At 43.6% G+C, this 20,096-nt stretch overlaps 1 protein-coding gene across 1 annotated transcript; it reads right to left on the reverse strand.

The window, feature by feature from the left end:
• Positions 1-877: 877 nt before the first annotated feature.
• On the reverse strand, positions 878-20,092 carry LOC146358876 (cytochrome P450 2K1-like). The gene is made up of 9 exons (XM_084822504.1): positions 19,650-20,092; positions 12,924-13,086; positions 9,521-9,670; positions 8,988-9,148; positions 7,832-8,005; positions 7,067-7,211; positions 3,448-3,632; positions 2,960-3,101; positions 878-2,511 (listed from the first exon to the last, which is right to left on the reverse strand). The coding sequence occupies exons 1-9, from the start codon at positions 19,830-19,832 to the stop codon at positions 2,300-2,302; spliced, it is 1,515 nt and encodes a 504-aa protein (XP_084678630.1). The 5' UTR covers positions 19,833-20,092; the 3' UTR covers positions 878-2,299.
• Positions 20,093-20,096: the final 4 nt, after the last annotated feature.

Consider the following 20,096-nt stretch of genomic DNA (forward strand, 5'->3'; position numbering starts at 1 on the left):
GGGGAGCGCAGTTTTGGGGAACCAAGGTTGAACGACCTTGGTTTCCAAAAACCAAAAAATCCTATGGCCATCTAGACAGTGTCGAGTGACCATAGGATTGCTCTCTTACAAATGCGAATTAGTTCACACGCACGTGTACAATTGTGCAATGCGCATTAGCGCTAATGTGCACTTGTTGCAAGTGAGCATTTTTGCAAATCCCCCCCAAAGGTTAAAAAAAAAAAAAACTGGTTTGCAAGTCTGGTTATTGGATTGTTGTTTTTGTGGAAGATTTGTGGCTCATTGCATCAGTCCCATCCAGTTATGAGTGACTGGTGAATTTGGTTGATTTGGCTCACTTGGAAGTTGTTCTTCTGGGCCTTTCCCCCCAGAATATAGACTATTGCCTGGAACACATATCCAAACATGGTGTTTGTGGATGTTTTGCATCCCCCCATTCAGTCATGTGTGACTGGCACATTTGGTTGGCTTGGCTCACTTGGAAGGCAGCGTTCTGAGCCATTCCATTCTGTTCCAGATAGTTTCTGGGTGTTATGGGGTTAATAATATAATATTGAAAGGGGCTCAGCCCTAAAATGTTGTTCCTAAGTGTGTCTAACACATGCCATAGTTTCTGGATTTTTTTTTTTTTTGTATTTTGTTTTTAATAAAGGGCCTCTTCCGTTATGTTCTGGCTTTTACACCATCCCAGAAAAGTAGTTTCTGCACATGGCAGAAGACTGAGATAAAACCTGTCACTGACATCTAGTTTTCTATTGTTGTTTCTTCTAGTCCTTTGTGATTTCTCCCACCTGCAGTCTGGGGTACATGTAGTCCAGTCCAGAGAGAGTTTTCTCACCACCACCACCACCATCTATGTAAATAAAGTAGTATTCGCAAGGTTTTTGAAGAGTTATTTATTTATTTATTTATTTATTTATTTTGATACTGTCCAATAGCTGAAGCTGTCTGGACAGTTCACAAAAATTGTTAACACTACCAGATATCAGTCTTCAACCCAGAGTCCCAGGTAGATGTCTAGCACAGGGTTTGGACCTAAATGGAGAAAAGCTGATCATACATTATCATTTTTGTACATTTTTGTATCCAACAATCTTCTGTGTGGAGTCTGAGAGTTGCCAATCATCATGAGGTTTACCATTCAGGAGAAACCCAGTTAGCAGGTTGTCATTGCCACATGCAGGTTATGGCATGTTCCGTGTTTATTTTGGTAACAACCCAGCAGAGGTAAGTGCACTGAAGCTAGCTAAAACATATCCAACCCTCTGCTGTGTTGCTAGAATCAAAACAGTAGGAAAAGGAAACAAAGGGGCCCTTTGATGGATGTAGGGCTTGTATAATTCAGCAGCATAAACATTTTGAAATTCTGTGTGGAATCATAACCTGTCCATAACCTAAAAATATGCCAAGGTGTTTTCTGCCACTTTGTCAGGGTGGAAACTGAGCCGATAGAACTCCAGAGCAGTTCTGATTCTGAGGAGGATCAGCAATCCATGGCTGATCCCTCACAGGCACAGCAGCTGGCAGAGATTCCTCCTGCCGGCATTCCTGAGATAGATAGTGACCTGGGCAGTGACAGAGTGTGGGAGGGGGGTTGTTAGACGCTCAACGCAGACGCAGGGAGCGATGAGCGATGGAGGGCGCGGAAAGGAGGCGTAGCGCCCGTTTGGCGCACAAGCAATGGCCGCATCCCATGGACCCAAGGGAAAGAGGGAGGATCTCTCCCTAGCCCATAAGTTCAGGGTCTTCAAGTGATTCTCCTTCAAACAGGACCAACTGCCTACCCAGAGCATAGGCTTGTTGTTGTTGTTAATTGCTTAGTCGCTGGTGATTAGCATCTGAAAGAGTCATTAAGTTGTAAAAGGATTAAAGCCTTGAAAAGAATCCTTTCATCTGTGTCTTGAGTTGGCTATTGGAGTCTACTGAAAGAGGCTGCTAGGGCGCTCCTGACACACTTGCTGTTTTCTGAAAGTCAAACCCTCTTATTTATTTTTTTTTAATGCAGTGAATGGCACAAGAATTGAGGTCCACTTTTTAAGGTCAGCTATGTACCTATGTGGAAGGCCTGGCGTGCTATGGTCCATGGGGTCACGAAGAGTCGGACACAACTTAACGACTGAACAACAACAACAATGTACCTATGTTCCTATACTAGTTTTATAGAACCTAACAGAATGGCATATGGGACACCTAATGTTTGTGACAATGCAGGGGCCAAGTCCACCAAGAGGTTACTATACTGAAGCATCCTTGATGGGCAAGAGTGTGCAGAAAAAGCTCACAGATGCACATGCGGAGGCTAAGCTTTGCAGGAGCTTGTGTCGTATGAATGCGGCAGAGCACACATGTTGTAGGGCATGGGACTTAATGGAGCCCCAATTGCAGGGGTAAGGTCGAGATCTTCTTTGGCTGTTCCGGGGGATGGCTGGAAGGTGAATTTCTGCAGGAGACTCGTAAAGAACAGGAAGAGCTCCATTTTGGCAAGGGTCTCGCCTGCACATATTCTCCGACCTGCAACAAAATAGAGATAGCAGGGAAACTGAGTCTATTTGCATCTTAAGAACACTTTATACTGCTTTTTCATGACACATTGCTCCAAATAGTTTACCGTTTTTAGAAAAATGAGAAATCATGGGTTTCATACCAAGTAAATATTCTTAGGATGGCCTATTAATAAAATCCCACACTAGATACATGAAAATATATGTAGAAGATGTCAAATAGTTTGACTATTGAAACAGCCACGCCTCCAGCAGCAGGAGCAACATCTCAGGTCTGAGAAGTGGACATCTTCCATTGTCATCCCCCCGCCCCCTGAACACTCATAAGTCGCCGTTGTCTGTTTTAAAATGTTATGGCATGTTGTTGTGTACTGATGCTCACATTGTCAGCCACCTTGGAGGCCCGTTTTCAGGCCAAAGGATGGGATATGAATATTTTAAAACACACAATTTGTTACCTGCAGAGAAAGGCATGAATGCATCTCTCTTTACAAACTTCCCTTCAGAGTCAAGAAAATGCTCCGGATAGAATTGATGTGGCTTCTCCCATTGAGATTCATCATGCAGCACAGAGGACAGCAATGGAATGATGTGAGTTCCCTGCAGAGTCAAAGGAAAGAGTGAGTTAAAATGTATATGACCCACTAAATATATGGCAATGGTGTAGTCCTTAAAATCAAAATTTAAAATGCTACTGAAAATACTGATATGAGAATTCCCATACAGGGGAGACGAGATTTGAGTTTCTCAGACAGAGAAGTGTTGATGTTTGTGCATCTTTAAGGCAAAGGTATAAAGGAAATCAATAGAATTTAGACATGCTTAACTGCCTGGATTGGATGACTGACATCGTCTAAAAAGTAAGTTGCTCAAAGGGTCATAACATAATAGAGAGATTTTTCACAGGCAGTTTAACTATGAGTGGAAAGTGAACAATGCAAATCACCTTTGGAATGAAGTAGCCTTTAAGAGTAACATCCGTTGTGGTTGCGTGCGGTACATTTGTTGGGACAATATCAGCAAATCGTTGAATTTCATGGATTACTGCATCTGTGTATGGCATCTTTGTTCTGTGTTCAATCCTTGGCTGAGCAGACCCAACAACATTTGCAATTTCTCCTTTGATCTTATCTGGGAAAACAAAACAATCTTTTTTACTTAGATAAACTCCCTGATTTCAGGTTTTGCATTCGTCTCTGAAAATATTATACTCTGAAGCTAGGGATGGGTGGATCTGTCAGTCTCAAACTTGCTGAGATTGCCTGAGTTTTTTGATGTCAAGATCATTCTGTCCCGTTTCTGTATGAGGTTGTGATTTATTTATTTTTAATTGTATAGAAATTTGTGTGTGTTTTTCATAAAGCGCAGAGTGATGTACACCTTTTAGCGCATTTTAATATACACATTTTTAATTCATGCTCGTACTGACTAACTTCATTATGGAAGTGTTTGCATTTTTTAAATGTACGCACATTATCAAACACTTTTTCTTTTTTTGCAGAAGGCATTGCAAACTTGGAAACCTAGGGGTTTCTGGCTACAAATTGCATACTGAAATGTGGGAAGACGTAACCCAGCTCTGCTTGTAGTGGAGATGTGGGTGGTGCATAGCCATGGCCTTCCCGGCTAGCATTTCCCGTTCTTGCCACTAGTCCTTCTTTACTGATATGCATCAACATTTCCATCAAGTCCTTCTTTACTGATATGCATCAACATTTCCATCAAGACAGATGACTTAAGGACAGGCTCATCTTTGAGTTTGCATTGTCAAGGCATACAAATAATTATATGTGTAGTGTGAGGCAGAGGAAAGAGTCAAGCTCTGAACATGGTCAGAATATGCAATACTTCATCAGCCAATTCTCTTCAGTCTTTAGCCATGCAGGGGTACTCTTCTGTTCTGCTGAGAGCAATCATGGAAAGGGAGGGGGAAAGTACACACACTGTGGCTCACGCAACATTAGAAAACAGGCTTAGCTGGGTGTGTATGCAAACTCCAGATGTATAAGCAGCTTGCACAACTCCCCACTGCAACTCCCATGAATTCCTTGGCACTAGCTGGGCAAGAGGTTCCTGTCCACCCTCATTCATAGACTCATACAATCACAGAATCATAGAATAGTAGGGGTCCAACCCCCTGCTCAATGCAGGAATCCAAGTCAGAGCATCCCTAACAGATGGCTGTCCAGCCTCATCTTGAATGCCTCCAGTGTGGGAGAGCCCACCGCCTCCCTAGGGAATTGGTTCCATTGTCGTATTGCTGTAACAGTCAGGAGGTTTTTCCTGATGTTCAGCTGGAATCTAGCTCCCTGTCACTTGAGCCCATTATTCCATGTCCTGCACTCTGGGATGACCGAGAAGAGATTCTGGCCTTCCTCTCTGTGACAGCCTTTCAAGTACTTGAAGAGCACTATCCTATCTCCCCTCAGTCTTCTCTTCTCAAGGCTAAACATGCCCAGTTCTTTCAGTCTCTCCTCATAGGGCTTTGTTGCCAGTCCCCTGATCATCTTTGTTGCCCTCCTCTGAACCCTCTCCAGTTTATCTGCATCCTTCTAAAAGTGTGGTGCCCAGAACTGGACACAGTACCCAGATGAGTCCTAACCAGTGCTGAGTAGAGGGGAACTAGTACTTCCCGGGATTTGGAAGCTATGCTTCTATTAAGGCAGCCCAAAAGAGCATTTGCCTTTTTTGCAGCCACATCACATTGTTGGCTCATATTCAGCTTGTTATCTATAACAATTCCAAGATTCTTCTCGCTTGTAGTATTTTTGAGCCATGTATCCCCCATCTTGTAACTGTGCCTTTGGTTTCTTTTTCCTAGGCACTTATCCCTATTAAATGTCATTCTGTTGTTTTCTGCCCAGCGCTCCAGTCTATCAAGATCACTTTGAATTTTGTTTCTGTCTTCCAAAATATTAGCTATCATGCTCAATTTTGTGTCATCTGCAAATTTGATCAGCATTCCCTGCACCTCCTCCTCCAAGTCATTAATAAGAATGTTGAAGAGCACTGGGCCCAGGACTGAGCCCTGCGGTACCCCGCTCGTTACCTCTCCCCAGTTTGAGAAGGTCCCATTGTTAAGCACTCTTTGAGTCTGATTCTGTAGCCAACTGTGGATCCACCGGATCGTTGTTTCATCTAGCCCACTTTGAGCTAGTTTGCTCATCAGGATATCATGGGGCACTTTATCGAAAGCTTTGCTGAAGTTGAGGTATATTATGTCCACAGCATTCCCACAGTCTACAAAGGGAGGATACCTGATCCAAAAATGAGATCAGATTAGTCTGGCAGGATTTGTTCTTGACACATCCATGTTGGCTTTGAGTAATCACTGCATTGTTTTCAAGGTGCTTCCAGATGGATTGCTTTATCATCTGCTCCAGAATTTTCCCAGGGATTGATGTCAGACTGACTGGTCTGTAGTCCCCAGGTTCTACAGGTTTTTGCCCTTTTTGAAGATAGCGACAACATTAGCTCTCCTCCAGTCATCTGGCACTTCACCCGTCCTCCATGATTTCTCAATGATAATAGACAGTGGTTCTGAGAGTTCTTCTGCCATTTCCTTTATTACTCTAGGATGCAGTTCATCTGGCCCTGGAGATTTGAACTCATTCAAAGTAATGAGGTGTTCCTTGACCTATCGATCTCAAGCTGCAATCCTGCCCCTTCAGCCTGTACTTTGCCTTTGCCAGGGGGGTCATAGACCCTCTTTTGGGAGAAGACTGAGTCAAAGTAGGAATTGAGCACTTCTGCCTTTTCTTTGTCATCTGTTATCATTTTGCCATCCTTATTTAATAGCTGAACCACCATTTCTTTCCTCTGCCTTTTGCTATGCATGTAGCTGAAGAAAGCATTTTTATTGCTTTTAGCATCCCTCGCTAACCTCACCTCATTCTCAGCTTTAGCCTTCCTGACGCCATCCCTACAATTCTGTGCTACTTTCCTGTACTCTTCCTTTGTCGCTTGCCCTTCCTTCCACTTCCTATATGTGTCCTTTTTTGTTTTCAGGTCATCTCTAAGCTTGTTGTGAAGCCACATTGGCTTCTTCTGTTGTCTTCCACCTTTTTTTCTTGTTGGAATTGTTTGTAATTGTGCCTTTAGCATTTCCTTTTTTAAAAACTCCAACCCATCTTGGATTCCTTTTCTCGTTAGAGTCGCTTGCCATGGGACCTTACTTATCATTGTTCTGAGTTTATTAAAATCGGATTTCCTAAAATCCAGGGTATGCGTTTGGCTACATTTGGCTTTTGCTTCCCTTAGAACCAAGAGAACTCAAGTATAACATGGTCGCTTTCCCCCAGAGTTCCTGTAACTGCTACTTCATCCACTAAGACATCTCTGTTGGTGAGGATCAAGTCAAGGATAGCCGATCCACTAGTTCCTTCCTCTGCTTTCTGTAGGAAGAAGTTATCCGCCACACAAGTCAGGAATTTCCTGGAGGGAAAGTCACCCCTGAATGCTGCCCTATATTTTCTTACAGTTATTTCTGTTGTTCTAATAGTTATGGATACCTGAAATGAAGATATACTAGAGTAATGGAAGCCAACAAAATGAAAAGGGCTCACTCTGAATTTCAGGGTACTTCATCATGAGCAATAGGCCCCAGCGCAGAGTGGTCGAAGTGGTCTCTGTGCCAGCACCAAATAAGGTAGCCACAACAACTTTAAGATTATCATTATGGAAATATCCGTTAGTCTTGCTGTTCTTCTCCTAGGGTGTAAACAGAAAGAACTGGTTAAAACAAATGCAGTGGGAAATTCAGTGCTGGAATATTCACAATATTCATAGGGCTGGAAAGAAGTGGCTAAGAAAATTGGCTTGGAAAATCCTCTATTTGAAGTCAGGAGTACCAGTTATACACAGGAAAATATTTACATGACACACCAAACTCTCTACAGATTAATATTTCTTTATTTAAAGAATTTTTACGACAAAGGAATTTTGTTTAGAAATGAAATAGGAATGGTGAAGCTAAGTGAACAATGTTTGCACAGAGGTGGTATTTGTATATTTTCTTGATCATGGTAATTTCTTTCAAATTTTTGACATACATGCAACATTTTCCCCTGTAGAGGCATGTTCTGTAATATATAAATGATTGTTGAATCATAGAATCATAGAACAGTAGGGTTGGAAGGGGCCTACAAGTCCACTGAGTCCAACCCCCTGCCCAGTGCAGGAATATGTAGATAACATTGCACGTTTGTTATGTGGCTCTTTTCTCAAAGTTTCTTGCCCACTACATGAATTTCATATGAATGCGTATTGTTAAAACACAATGTGAAAAAATTTCTCCTGCAACTCCTGGCATACTTCAAAGACTCCGTTACCTGTCGCTGTCGGACAAGAAATGAATCAATGAAGCTCCGCTGGTCATTTTCATCCAGCTCTCTGAGGTGTTTTATGAAGGTGGCAGTTATGAAAGCATGTAGCTCATCTCTGTTCTTGAGGATAGTCTTACGGCCACCAAAAAGGAAGCCAAGTGCAGGAAACATGTTATACAGCTGGAAGGATATAATATGACAAAGAAAAAGAGATATTAAAAGAGCCCAGCACCTAGATGATAGTCTCATGTGGACATCTCAAAATATGTTTGCTCATGTTTCACAGAGAAACAATTACATAATACAAATGAATAACCAATGACATAAGAATAAAGTTGGGGCTACGTGTGGTAAATATTCTTTAAAGATTAGGGCCACAGTCCAGTAGGGTACAGGTACACTGATGGAGGGGAGGGCTTTCATTTTCAGCTGTAGTGGTGAATGACCTTGGACTCGCACTGTTTTGGTTCCACAAGTAGCAATGAGGAAAAAAAAAAAATTAAAAACTGAGTGGCTGTTCTAGTCAGTAAAGCTATGGAGGGCGCAATCCTATCAGGATAGACAGCCGCCTCTGACTCAGAGGTGACCCCCTATCCAATGCAGGGCAGGAGCAGTGTGGAGGGGATCTTACGAGCACAGGGCCAATCCGCGCTGCCTACGAGGCAGCGTGGGAGGGAGTGGAGGTTGGTTCTCAAGGAACCGACCTGTCCTATGGCCGTCTAGCTGCTGACTAGTGACCATAGAATTGCACCCTTAGTTTGATTGTACTGATTTTGGAAATGCAAAGAAAGTAAGAAACATATAAGTGGCATTTGTGAAACCAGCTGAAGGCCATTCTCAGATCCACACCAGCCCGGTCTGTGTTAGATTGGACATGTGAAACTGCGGTCACAGGTACTTCCCAGATGTGGCAACTGCCCATTTCCAAGTGTATTGGACAGAGGACAGTACTAAATATGCAAAAACAAAAAAAACAACTGCCCCCACCCAGTCTTCTGAAGTGATGCAGTTATGGGAAGACTGCTCCAACAGCTTTTTCTAAACATTTTGAATCAATGTTTGTGTTTTCCAGTGAATCCTGCATGACATGGACTACACACCACCCTACCCACACTACATCAGCTGTAAATACACATTTTTAAATGAAAAATACTTGGAATACCCTGACTGAGAGACTTCCTGTAATCCGGATATTTTCACTGATTAACTTGAGCAGTCTTAGAAATTTGGGATCTTCATATTCATATCGCTTTCCAAGCAGTATGGACACTATAATATTGGCAGCAGCTGCATTCAGAATGATGGTGTTCTCAAATGGCTTTCCTATACAACAAATATTACAATTAAACAAAAATATTTAGGTAAAATACAGTTATGAAATGGGCGTCAGTATAAAATTTGCTCTTCACAGTGTCTTTCTTTCCACGTGTAGACTAAATTTATCTTACGAACAGTTGGTAACTGCTGGTGTATTGGGGGTTATTAAGATGAAGAAATGCTAAGAAGTGTTTAAGCCTCAGAGGATCTCTTGGTGTGTATTTGCACACTACATACATAGACTCATTACGTCTCCACATTGAATCCTGGGAACTGTAGTTCTAGGAGTTTGGGAAATGTAACACAGTGCTCTCAGAACCTTTTAAATGACTGTATTGTAAATATTCTCTGGAGCACCAGAACGAAACGCCAACCCACCTTCATATGATTCAAATTTCTTTATCAAGACACTGCACTCTTCCACAATTTTGTCCTCTATGGACCTCTTGCCCATTCCATAGTCCCGTAATGTGGTTAGTGTAAACCGTCGCATCACTTTCCAGTTCTCGCCATGAGCAAAAACAATACCTAAGGGGGAGAAGGGGTCAGGTTAGCTTGATGGTTAGACTTGCATTAACAACATTTACATTATGACGAACAGAATATGTTTGGAAGGGATGGTGCTGGAAGAAGCAATGTGTCTCTGTGATCCATGCCTGAAGACATTGCATTTATAGTCCTCAACATTCACCTTGCAAAAATGTCATTGACTCATCTATCACCCAGTCCCTCAACTAGCTGATTTGCTTATTCCTGCCTTTCTCCATCACTTCAGTGTTGATACTCCTGTGAAACTGAATCTCATTGTTGTTGTCAGGTCTCGCCCCAGTCAGGAGGGACCTATAGTCTGTGACCCCAATTCTGAGTCAGTGGGATGCTGTGGAACCAAGCTCAGCTGCAGGAAGCCAGACACCCAAGAATTCAGTTTTGTCAGGCCTCTCACCTGGTTACAAAATGGGAGGGGGTGAAACTCAGGATGCTGATATGGCCTGAAGAATTTTCTTTTCTTTTTGTGTTTTTACTTGAAAAATGCCCCTAGGATGAGACTCTTTACAGGCAGCCTTTTCCAGCCTGGCAGCACTTCTTGAACTCCTATGAGACCACATGACCATGCCCTCTCCAATAGGCATTTGGAAAGAACGCCCAGCTTGCAGAAGCTTCTTTGCCTTCTTTGAAAAGACCTTCTTTGCAAAGAGTCCCAGGCAAACAAGAACAAATGGGACTTTTGGAGCTCTAACAAAACTCAACTTGCTTGCTCTGTATTGTTGTAAGGAAGAACAGAGCTTTTCTAAAGCACTAAAAGCCCCGTTTACTCTTTGCAGAAAAGCTTCTCAAACCCAGGAGCGCTTCCTGAATGCGATAGGACAAAGAGAGGTCATGTGGGTCTCATGGGACTTCAGTGAGAGCTACCATGCTGGAGAAGCTTCTCTATAGAGTCCTGGGGGTGCCGGGGGTGTTTTTAAAGTAAAAGAAAAGAAAGACAGAAGACTCTGTTTCCTGCCTCCCTGCTGAGCAGAGCAGAGCAGAGGAAACTAGTCCAGCTGGTCTAGGGACTACAGAAGCAAGCAAGCTCCCAGAGAGCGAGCGACCAGAATGAGCGACCAGGGAGAGCAAACAGGAGTTGGCCAGGGGAGTTCGGCAGGGGAGGTCAAGGGCGAGGCCCCTAAGATTTTTTTTTAATGTATTGTCTTGTTACACACACTTCCATACTAGTGGGACTCTGTTTTTAGCCTGCAGTGAGTAGAGGCCCAGTGTCAAGGGCTCCTTGGAGGCCTCTCTCAGTCTAATCCAGTAGCCAAGTCCAGACACAGACAAAGGGATTCCTTTCAAAGCTTTATTCTTCTTTTACAGCTTTACAACTCTACCGTTTGCAACTAGATCTGAGCAGCAGAGTACCTATGCCCTAAGTTGGAACAGTTGGTCCCCATTTGAAAGGGAATTACTGGCAGACCCCTGAACTTAAGGACTAGGGAGAGTCCCTCCCCTTTTCCCTTGGATCCTCTGGGCGCAGCTGTTGTTTGCGTGCCAACCGGGCACTATGCCTCCTTTCTGCGCCCTCCATTTGGTGCTGCTCTCTGCGTCGGCGTCGCGCGTCCACCAAGTCTACTTCCCGCGCTTGGTCACTACCTGGACTGCTATCTAATCTAGGAATGCTGGTGGGAGGAATCTCCGTCAGCTGTGGGCCCTGGGAAAGAGGAGCGCGCTCCTCTCCCAGGAGCGACTGCTGTTCCTCAGAATCAGAACTACTCTGGGATTCTATGGGCTCAGTGTCCACCCTGACACCCAGCCACAGAACTCTAGTTGTTACTCTAGAACAACCAGGAAGCTAGACACAAAAAGGGAAAAGAGACTATGGAAGGACAAGATTCTCCAGTGGTGGTGACCTGCAAGGTGTGTGCAATGTTTGTTTTCTTGCCTGATAACAGCATGGCCTACACCTGCAACAAGTGCAAGTTGATCATGCTGATGGAAGAAAAAGTAAGAGGACTGGAGCGGCGAGTGTCGACCCTCTGGGGAATAAGAGAACACGAAGAGTTCTTGGACAGAACGGTGGAACTACAGCAGCAAAGTGAAGAACAGAAGCTAGAAGAGCAACAGCAAGCTGAGGCTGAAGAAGAAACTGTTGAGGTGGAGGAAAATGAAATAGAGGATACTCCTTGGAAAAGGGTGACAGTTAGGTGCAGAAGAACTAGAAGACACTCGACACCAGTGGAGGCAGTGGAATTAGGGAACTGTTTCCAGGTACTTGAGGATGAGACTGGAGGACAGCCTGCAGAGGAAGAATTACAGGGGAACCGGCATGAGAGCGAGCAAGAGGCTGAAGGTCAGTCAAGCAGAGGCGATGAAACCAAGGCCTACAGCTACAAGAAGAGAAGAGTACTAGTAGTGGGAGACTCCTTGCTGCGTGGGATCGAAACCCAAGTATGTCGCAAAGACCCATGGACTCGCCAGGTATGCTGTCTCCTGGGAGGACGGATTAGAGACATGACTGAAGGGTTGCCTGCACTCATAAAGCCCACTGACAAGTATCCCGTTCATCTCATCCATGTGGGAACAAACGATACCGCCAAGCAGAGCTATGAAGAAATCACATCAGACTTTGAAGCTTTGGGAAGGAAACTCCAGAACTTTGGGGCCCAGATAATTTTCTCATCCATCCTTCCAGTAGTTAGAAGAGGGATAGAAAGGGAAAGAAAAATACTCTGGATGACTGGCTACGAAGGTGGTGCCGATGCGAGAGTTTTGGATTCTGGGACTGTGGGCTATATTTCCTGGAAGATGGACTGTTGGCAAGGGATGGGTTGCACCTCACAAGGGCTGGCAAGAATGTGTTTGGCCACAGTATGAAGCTGCATTAAAGGGAAAATCTGTCCCAAAATGTGTTTCCAAAAATGAGTGTTTTTGGATTCCTGGATTGAGCAGGGGGTTGGACTCAATGGTCTTATAGGCCCCTTCTAACCCTACTATTCTATGATTCTATGATTCCTCAGCCACCACCTACACTTAAAAAGGTAAGCAGAAATCTTCAGGGTCCTCTTCAGATCTACTCCTACTATCATGATCCCATCTTTCTCTTTTCCAGCTCCCTCAGTCTACTGATAAGGAAGTAGTAAAGTTGAGGGGGGGGGGTTCTTCTTGATTTGCCTTAGCCACCCCAGTTCTATGGACTGGAAAAAGTATTTTACTTATCACCTTTGTTAGCTTTTTGCACAAACTCTCCATGGTTATAGTTACACATTTGCAACCAATACCAGCTACTATACAGAATGAAGAACCTCACCAAAACCCTTTGTGGCCTCTTCAAACATTGGGATGATGGGCCTCTCTGCAAATGCATCAGCCTGGTTCACCAGAGCCTCCTTCACCGTCTCATACCCTGCCAGCACCACCATTTTCTGGGGTCCCATTTGGATGCTGAAGACGGGGCCATACTGCTTTGACAACTGAAATGCAATAGAAGAAAAAGTGATATAGTTATGGTCATCAAGTAGATCTCTTTATTCTGAGCCAGAGCCAGATGTAAATCCCCTCTCACAGTTCCAAGACTGAAATACTCTTGGATCTCTCATTGTTTTATGGCACAATTCTGATGCAGGCATTTTTTATTATGGTGTTAGGTTCTAGTAATGTTAGTGTTATTGAACTGTATTATCAGTTTTAAAGGTGTAGAATGTTGTATTGTCAGGTGCCTTCAGTCAGGAGAGGAAGATCAAATTAAAGTTGTTCTGGGACTCTTACCTCTTTGGGCTGCCTTTGGGGTAGTTGGTTGCACATCTGAATGCTATGTGAAAGGAGCCATGAGAAGTAGGCTGGTTTAAATATATCTGTCCTTCCTGTGAAAATGAGGAGGGGACAGAAGCTATGTTTGTCCACCCTTCTTGTTTGGGCAAGTTTTCCCATGAACATAGCAGACAGTGAGAATGTATCAGAGCATGGACTACTGCTCCCAGGTTATCCTGGTCCAAGAATGGCTACAGCTGGTGAACCAGCCATACCTGGCTGTAAGCAGTCCTCGCCACTAACACCATCTGGGTCTCCAGTGACAACTGAAGCTTGAATTGAGGAGTACTGCCAGACTACATACCTGCTCCATCAGGAGAAGCACTATTCAGGACAGGCTGTCTACCTAATTCCCAGATCGAGAAAGCACCTAACCACAGAGCCTCCATCTTATTAGGATTTAACTTCAGTTTATTGGCCCTTATCCAGCCCACCACAGCCTCCAGTCACTTGCACAGTCCAGCACTTGCACAGCATAGAGCTGGGAGTTACACATATTTGTGTAACTGTGCTCCAGTTTCCCAGATGGAATTGGAGCAAAGCAGCAGATTCATATAGATGTTAAATTGAATAGAAGACAAGATGGGATCTTAAAAGGCAAATTACTCAAGATGTTTGGGACTGGATTGGGGAACATAACACAAAGAATACACTTTGCATGAATTTTAAAGAGAACTTTTATAAATTACTCTTTAGATGGTACTTAACACAATTCAGGCTTAATAGGCAGGTAGAGAAGAAGTGTTGGAGAGGTGGCTCCAGTGGAGGAAATATAGGCTGTGTTTTTTGGTCCTGCCCCCAAATAGTAATTTTCTGGAAGATGGTAAAAGATGCAATCATGAAAATTGTAGGGGTTGAGCTCTCTTTGGACCCATTGGTATTTTTATTTGGATATGTTAAAAATATAGGTCCAATTGATTATGTGGAAATGATAACTCAGTTACTGATAGTGGCCGTTGTTGTTGTTGTTGTTGATGATGATGTTGTTATTTCATGTCTATACCGCCCAATAGCTGAAGCTCTCTGGGTGGTTCACAACAATTCATAAAAATAAACACAAAAACTACAATATTATAAACATCATAATACAATATTAAAATAAAGCATGATCTAACCTTTTTTAAGATACAAAATTTAAAACAATTAAATAGCTAAAAACAATTTCAGTTCCCAGTTGCAATAACAGACCTGTTCAAGGATGACAGTAAGCTATAGGTGGAAGAGAGTTAATCCTCCAACAATTGATTAATGGTGCATGAGGCTTTGGGATATGGCCTCAATTATGAAATAAACTAATATGGTCAGAGTCAGAGAGGGATGATCAGCAAATAACTTTTTGATGGAAAAATGGAGTCTCTTTATTTCATATTGGAATGATAAATTACAGGATTCAATACAACCATATTTACTGTTAGGGGCAATTTAACTGGTATGAGTTTGATTAAATTTATAACTCTTCTTTGTTGTTGTTGTTTATTTGTTCAGTTGCTTCCAACTCTTCATGACTTCATGGACCAGCCCACGCCAGAGCTTCCTGTCGGCCATCAACACCCCCAGCTCCCCCAAGGTCGAGTCCGTCACCTCCAGAATATCATCCATCCATCTTGCCCTTGGTCGGCCCCTCTTCCTTTTGCCTTCCACTTTCCCTAGCATCAGCACCTTCTCCAGGGTATCCTGTCTTCTCATTATGTGGCCAAAGTACTTCAGTTTTGCCTTTAAGATCATTCCCTCAAGTGAGCAGTCTGGCTGTATTTCCTGGAGTATGGACTGGTCTGATCTTCTTGCAGTCCAAGTCACTCTCAGAATTTCCTCCAACACCACAGTTCAAAAGCATCTATCTTCCTTCGCTCAGCCTTCCTTATGGTCCAGCTCTCGCAGCCACAGGTTACTACGGGGAATACGATTGCTTTAACTATGCGGACCTTTGTTGTCAGTGTGATGTCTCTGCTCTTCACTATTTTATCAAGATTTGTCATTGCTCTCCTCCCAAGAAGTAAACGTCTTCTGATTTCCTGGCTGCAGTCAGCGCCTTCAGTAATCTTTGCGCCTAGAAAGACAGAGTCTGTCACTGCCTCCATGTTTTCTCTCTCTATTTGCCAGTGATCAATCAAGCTGGTTGCCATAATCTTGGGTTTTTTGAGGTTTAACTGCAACCCAGCTTTTGTACTTTCTTCTTTTACCTTTGTCATAAGGTTCCTCAGCTCCTCCTTGCTTTCAGCCATCAAAGTGGTATCATCTGCATATCTGAGATTGTTAATGTTTCTTCCAGCAATTTTAACTCCAGCCTTGGCTTCATCAAGCCCAGCATGTCACATGATGTGTTCTGCATACAAGTTGAATAGGGAGGGTGAGAGTATACAACCCTGCCATACTCCTTTCCGAATCTTAAACCAGTCCGTTATTCCATGGTCTGTTCCTAACGTTGCTACTTGGTTGTTATACAGATTCCTCAGGAGGCAGACAAGATGATTTGGTATCCCCATACCACCAAGAACTTGCCACAATTTGTTATGATCCACACAAAGGCTTTAGAATAGTCAATAAAACAGAAATAGTTGTTTTTCTGAAACTCCCTGGCTTTCTCCATTATCCAGCGGATATTGGCAATTTGGTCTCTAGTTCCTCTGCCTTTTGTAAACCCAGCTTGTACATCTGGCAGTTCTCGTTCCATGAACTGCTGGAGTCTACCTTGCAAGATCTTGAGCATTACCTTACTGGCATGTGAAATAAGTGCCACTGTTCGATAGTTGGAACATTCTTTGGTGCTTCCCTTTTTTGGTATGTAAGTATATACCAGTATATAAGTTGCTTTTTTTCCAATCTGGTGGCCATTCTTGTGTTTTCCAAATTTGCTGGCATATGGCATGCATCACCTTGACAGCATCATCTTGCAAGATTTTAAACAGTTCAGCTGGGATACCATCGTCTCCTGCTGCCTTGTTACTAGCAATGCTTCTTAAGGCCCGTTCAACCTCACTCTTCAGGATGTCTGGCTGCAACTCACTGACCACACCATCAAATCTATCCCCAATATTATTATTCTTCTTATACAGATGTTCCTCCACTGCATATTCATTAGGAATATTAGTGAGCTCATATCTAATTGATCTGTGGGTCTTCCCTATTCTCTTTAGTCTGATTCTCAATTGTGCAATAAGAAGTTCGTGATCTGATCATCTGAACTACAGTCAGCTCCAGGTCTTGTTTTTACCGACTGTATAGATGCCTGCCACCTTTGGCTACAAAGGATGTAGTCAATCTGATTTCAGTGTTGACCATCTGGTGAAGTCCATGTATAAAGTCATCTTTTGGGTTGTTGGAAGAGAATGTTTGTTATGCACAGTGAGTTGTCTTGACAAAATTCTATCAGCCTATGTCCCGCTTCAATTTGTTCTCCCAGACCATGCTTGCCTGTAATTCCAGGTGTCGTTTGAGTACCCACCTTAGCATTCCAGTCTCCTGTAATGAAAATAACATCTCTTTTTGGCGTATTGTCCAGTAGGTGCTGCAGATCCTCATAGAACTGATCTACTTCTGCTTCTTCAGCATCTGTGGTTGGGGTGTATATTTGGATCACTGTGATGTTAAATGGCTTACCCTGAATTCGAATTGAGATCATTCTATCATTTTTTTGATTGTATGCAAGCACTGTGTTAGCCACTTTATTAATTATGAAGGCTACTCCATTTCTTCTGTGGTCCTCTTGTCCACAGTAGTAGATCTGGTGGTCATCTGATGTGAAGTGGCCCATTCCAGTCCATTTCAGTTCACTGACACCCAAAATGTCTATATTTAATCTCGACATCTCCCCAATAACCACATCCAATTTGCCCTGGCTCATAGATCTTACATTCTAGGTTCCTATGGTGTGTTTATCTTTAGATATCTACTGGGAGTTCCCCCTGTAATAGCAAAATAATCATAATCATAATCCATTAAAAAAAAAGTTCCATCTTGTCAGTGCTATGACAAGATGCATAACTGCTATGGAAGTAAGCAGAAATCTCCCCAAGCTACTCTCTGGTAGCAGCCTCAGGGCAACGATTTCTGAAGCGTTTTGTAGTTGTATCGGGATTTTCATGAAAAAGTGGGATATACAATACCTAAACCCCCGCTTTCATGGGTCACATGACACTTGAGACTGCCATACTTCAGAGCTGGGTGAGCGGTGTCCAGTGAATAGAACTGAACATCATCAACCATGTAGGTGCTGCTCAGCCAATGAGAGAGGCTTGTTCCCCACCTCTGTTCATGCTCCCCTGCTCAGGGAAGTTTAATGGAAGTGCTGAATTAAGCCCCTGTAGTTTACCCTACACCTCTCCCCTCTCATCTACCATTGGGATATTCTGAAAGGTTAGAAGAGCGCTACTGTGATATTGTGAATGGTTAAAACAGTATGGCTACAGATTATGAATGGGTAAAGCAGGCTACTGCGATACTGTGAATGGGAAAACAGCACTACTGCGATATTGTGAGTGGTTAAAACAGCGCTACTGTGATATTGTGTATAGGAAAACAGCACTACTGCGATATTGTGAATGGTTAAAATAGAACTACTGTGAGTAGTACAGAAAGGAAGGCTGTATCCAAAAGTGTCCTACTGTCAGGAGCGCCCTAGCGGCCTCTTTCAGTACACTCCAATAGCCAACTCAAGACACAGACGAAAGGATTCTTTTTTAAGGCTTTAATCCTTTTACAACTTAATGACTCTTTCAGATGCTAATCACCAGCGACTAAGCAATGAACAGCGGAGTAGCCTATGCATTGGGTACGCAGTTGGTCCCTGTTTGAAGGAGAATCACTTGAAGACCCTGAACTTATGGGCTAGGGAGAGATCCTCCTTCTTTCCCTTGGGTCCACGGGATGCGGCCGTTGCTTGCGCGCCAAACGGGTGCTACGCCTCCTTTCCGCGCCCTCCATCACTCGTTGCTCCCTGCGTCTGCGTCGAGCATCTAGCAAGCCCCCCTCCTGCACTCTCTCACTGCCCGGGTCACTATCTATCTCAGGAATGCCTGCAGGAGGAATCTCTTTCAGCTGCTGTGCCTGTGAGGGATGAGCTGGCTCCTCTCCCACGGATTGCTGATCCTCCTCAGAATCAGAACTGCTCTGGGGTTCTATCGGCTCAGTTTCCACCCTGACACCTACTGTGAATGAGGGAAAAGAGGGAATGAAAGGGGAGAAGGGGCAGCCCCACCCCTTGACCATCACTACCAGGTCGCAGAAACACCCATAGGCAAACCCAGGATTTAGTGCGGGGGGATGGGGTACACTGCAGTGGAATCCCGCAGGAACCTCGTTAAAGGAAAACAACACATTAAACAACTTTGCAAAAATGCACAGTTTCCAGAGGGAAGCTGTGGGGTTGCTGCGGATTTGTGACAACGTCATCTGTCATGAACAACCCTGATGTGCTCTTGCTCTGCACTAAATAGGCCATGTAGATTGGGCCCTGGTAGGTAGTAGGGGAACCACTGTATTACAGTGGCTCTGTTTGGATGATTGCGGGGGCAAAAAAAGCCATCATGGCTTCTTACCCCTAACCTGCGCATGCTGTGCATGTGACCACAATTTACATAATCACCTACAATGCAGCATGGGCCTCCATGTTGTCCAAATCCAGTGTGGAGCACGGCGGGGGTGGGTTCTTACCAATGCCACAATCCCAGAACAAGCCACGGGTTGTGGTGTGGGTAAGGAGCTACCCCTGCCATGCAATACGCTGGGTTCAGATGACACAGCAACCAGCGCTGCATCGTGGGTAATTTATTTATTTATTATATTTCTTTATGGAAATATAATGAAGTCATGAACCAGACTGAATAAGGTTCTTTCAGTGCCATGTCCACACCTAAAGCCAGACAGAAATGGCTCTAGATCATAAAAGCAAATGGAGTAACAAGATGAAAAAAAACTTGCACATCCCTGACACATATGATTTCTTTTCAGCAGTTCTTCCCTTTGTCCCCCCTATCTCTGCCCACTGCCTGTTCTGTCCCTTATCCTCCAGCCATCCAGGCCCTCTCCCCACTGAATTACAAATTCCACACAGAAACCTAGCAATTGCAATGGATTAAATAAGCATCAATGAAACGGTATGTGACATAGGTTTGCTATTTTTCACATTGCTACCTGCATTTGGGTTAGGGCAACGTGGCATCAAGGGGCCCTGAAGATCAAATTAATACAGTGATCCTTGTCCTGCCAAGGCAAGAACAGAAAGCATTACCTTGACCATTGTTCTGTGGGGCCTCTTCAGATCCATTATGAGGAGATTTCCAATAAGTGGTAAAGGCCTGGGTCCTGGTGGAAGATCCTGGGAGCTCTTATTCCAGAAACTGCCCATTTTCAAAGTGAACATAATCGTAAGGGTAAATAGGAACAATATTGAAATGAGATCAATCCAATCCATTTCCTTTCAGTAAGCAGTTTTCTGTAATGATTACAGCGAAGTTCGGAATACCATTTGATCAAGGACAGTGTCTGCCAGTTCCGATGATCTGCACAAATGTTTCATACAGTTGCATTAGACATTGCCTAGGTATCGCCTCAGTGAATCATTAATGATCTACCTAGTTTAATGGAGGGTTTCCCCTCAGTTTTCTTTCTCTTCCCCAGCTACATTTGTTAGGTTTACATCTGAGAGTTTACCCTTCACCTGGATGCTTGTGTGGGT

Source organism: Heloderma suspectum, chromosome 1, assembly GCF_057233095.1.
Source record: "Heloderma suspectum isolate Gila_16-S chromosome 1, 16-S_ref, whole genome shotgun sequence".
Lineage (NCBI taxonomy): Eukaryota > Metazoa > Chordata > Lepidosauria > Squamata > Helodermatidae > Heloderma > Heloderma suspectum.

What these genes read in the sequence shown, in the direction of transcription:
- LOC146358876 (XM_084822504.1), bottom strand. Translation starts at nt 19,832, where the DNA reads ATGGATTGGATTGATCTCATTTCAATATTGTTCCTATTTACCCTTACG. An exon ending in CCCACAGAACAATGGTCAAG is followed by an intron (nt 13,087 to 19,649) that starts GTAATGCTTTCT and finishes ATTGCATTTCAG; the next exon opens with TTGTCAAAGCAGTATGGCCC. An exon ending in GAAATTTGAATCATATGAAG is followed by an intron (nt 9,149 to 9,520) that starts GTGGGTTGGCGT and finishes TTTGTTGTATAG; the next exon opens with GAAAGCCATTTGAGAACACC.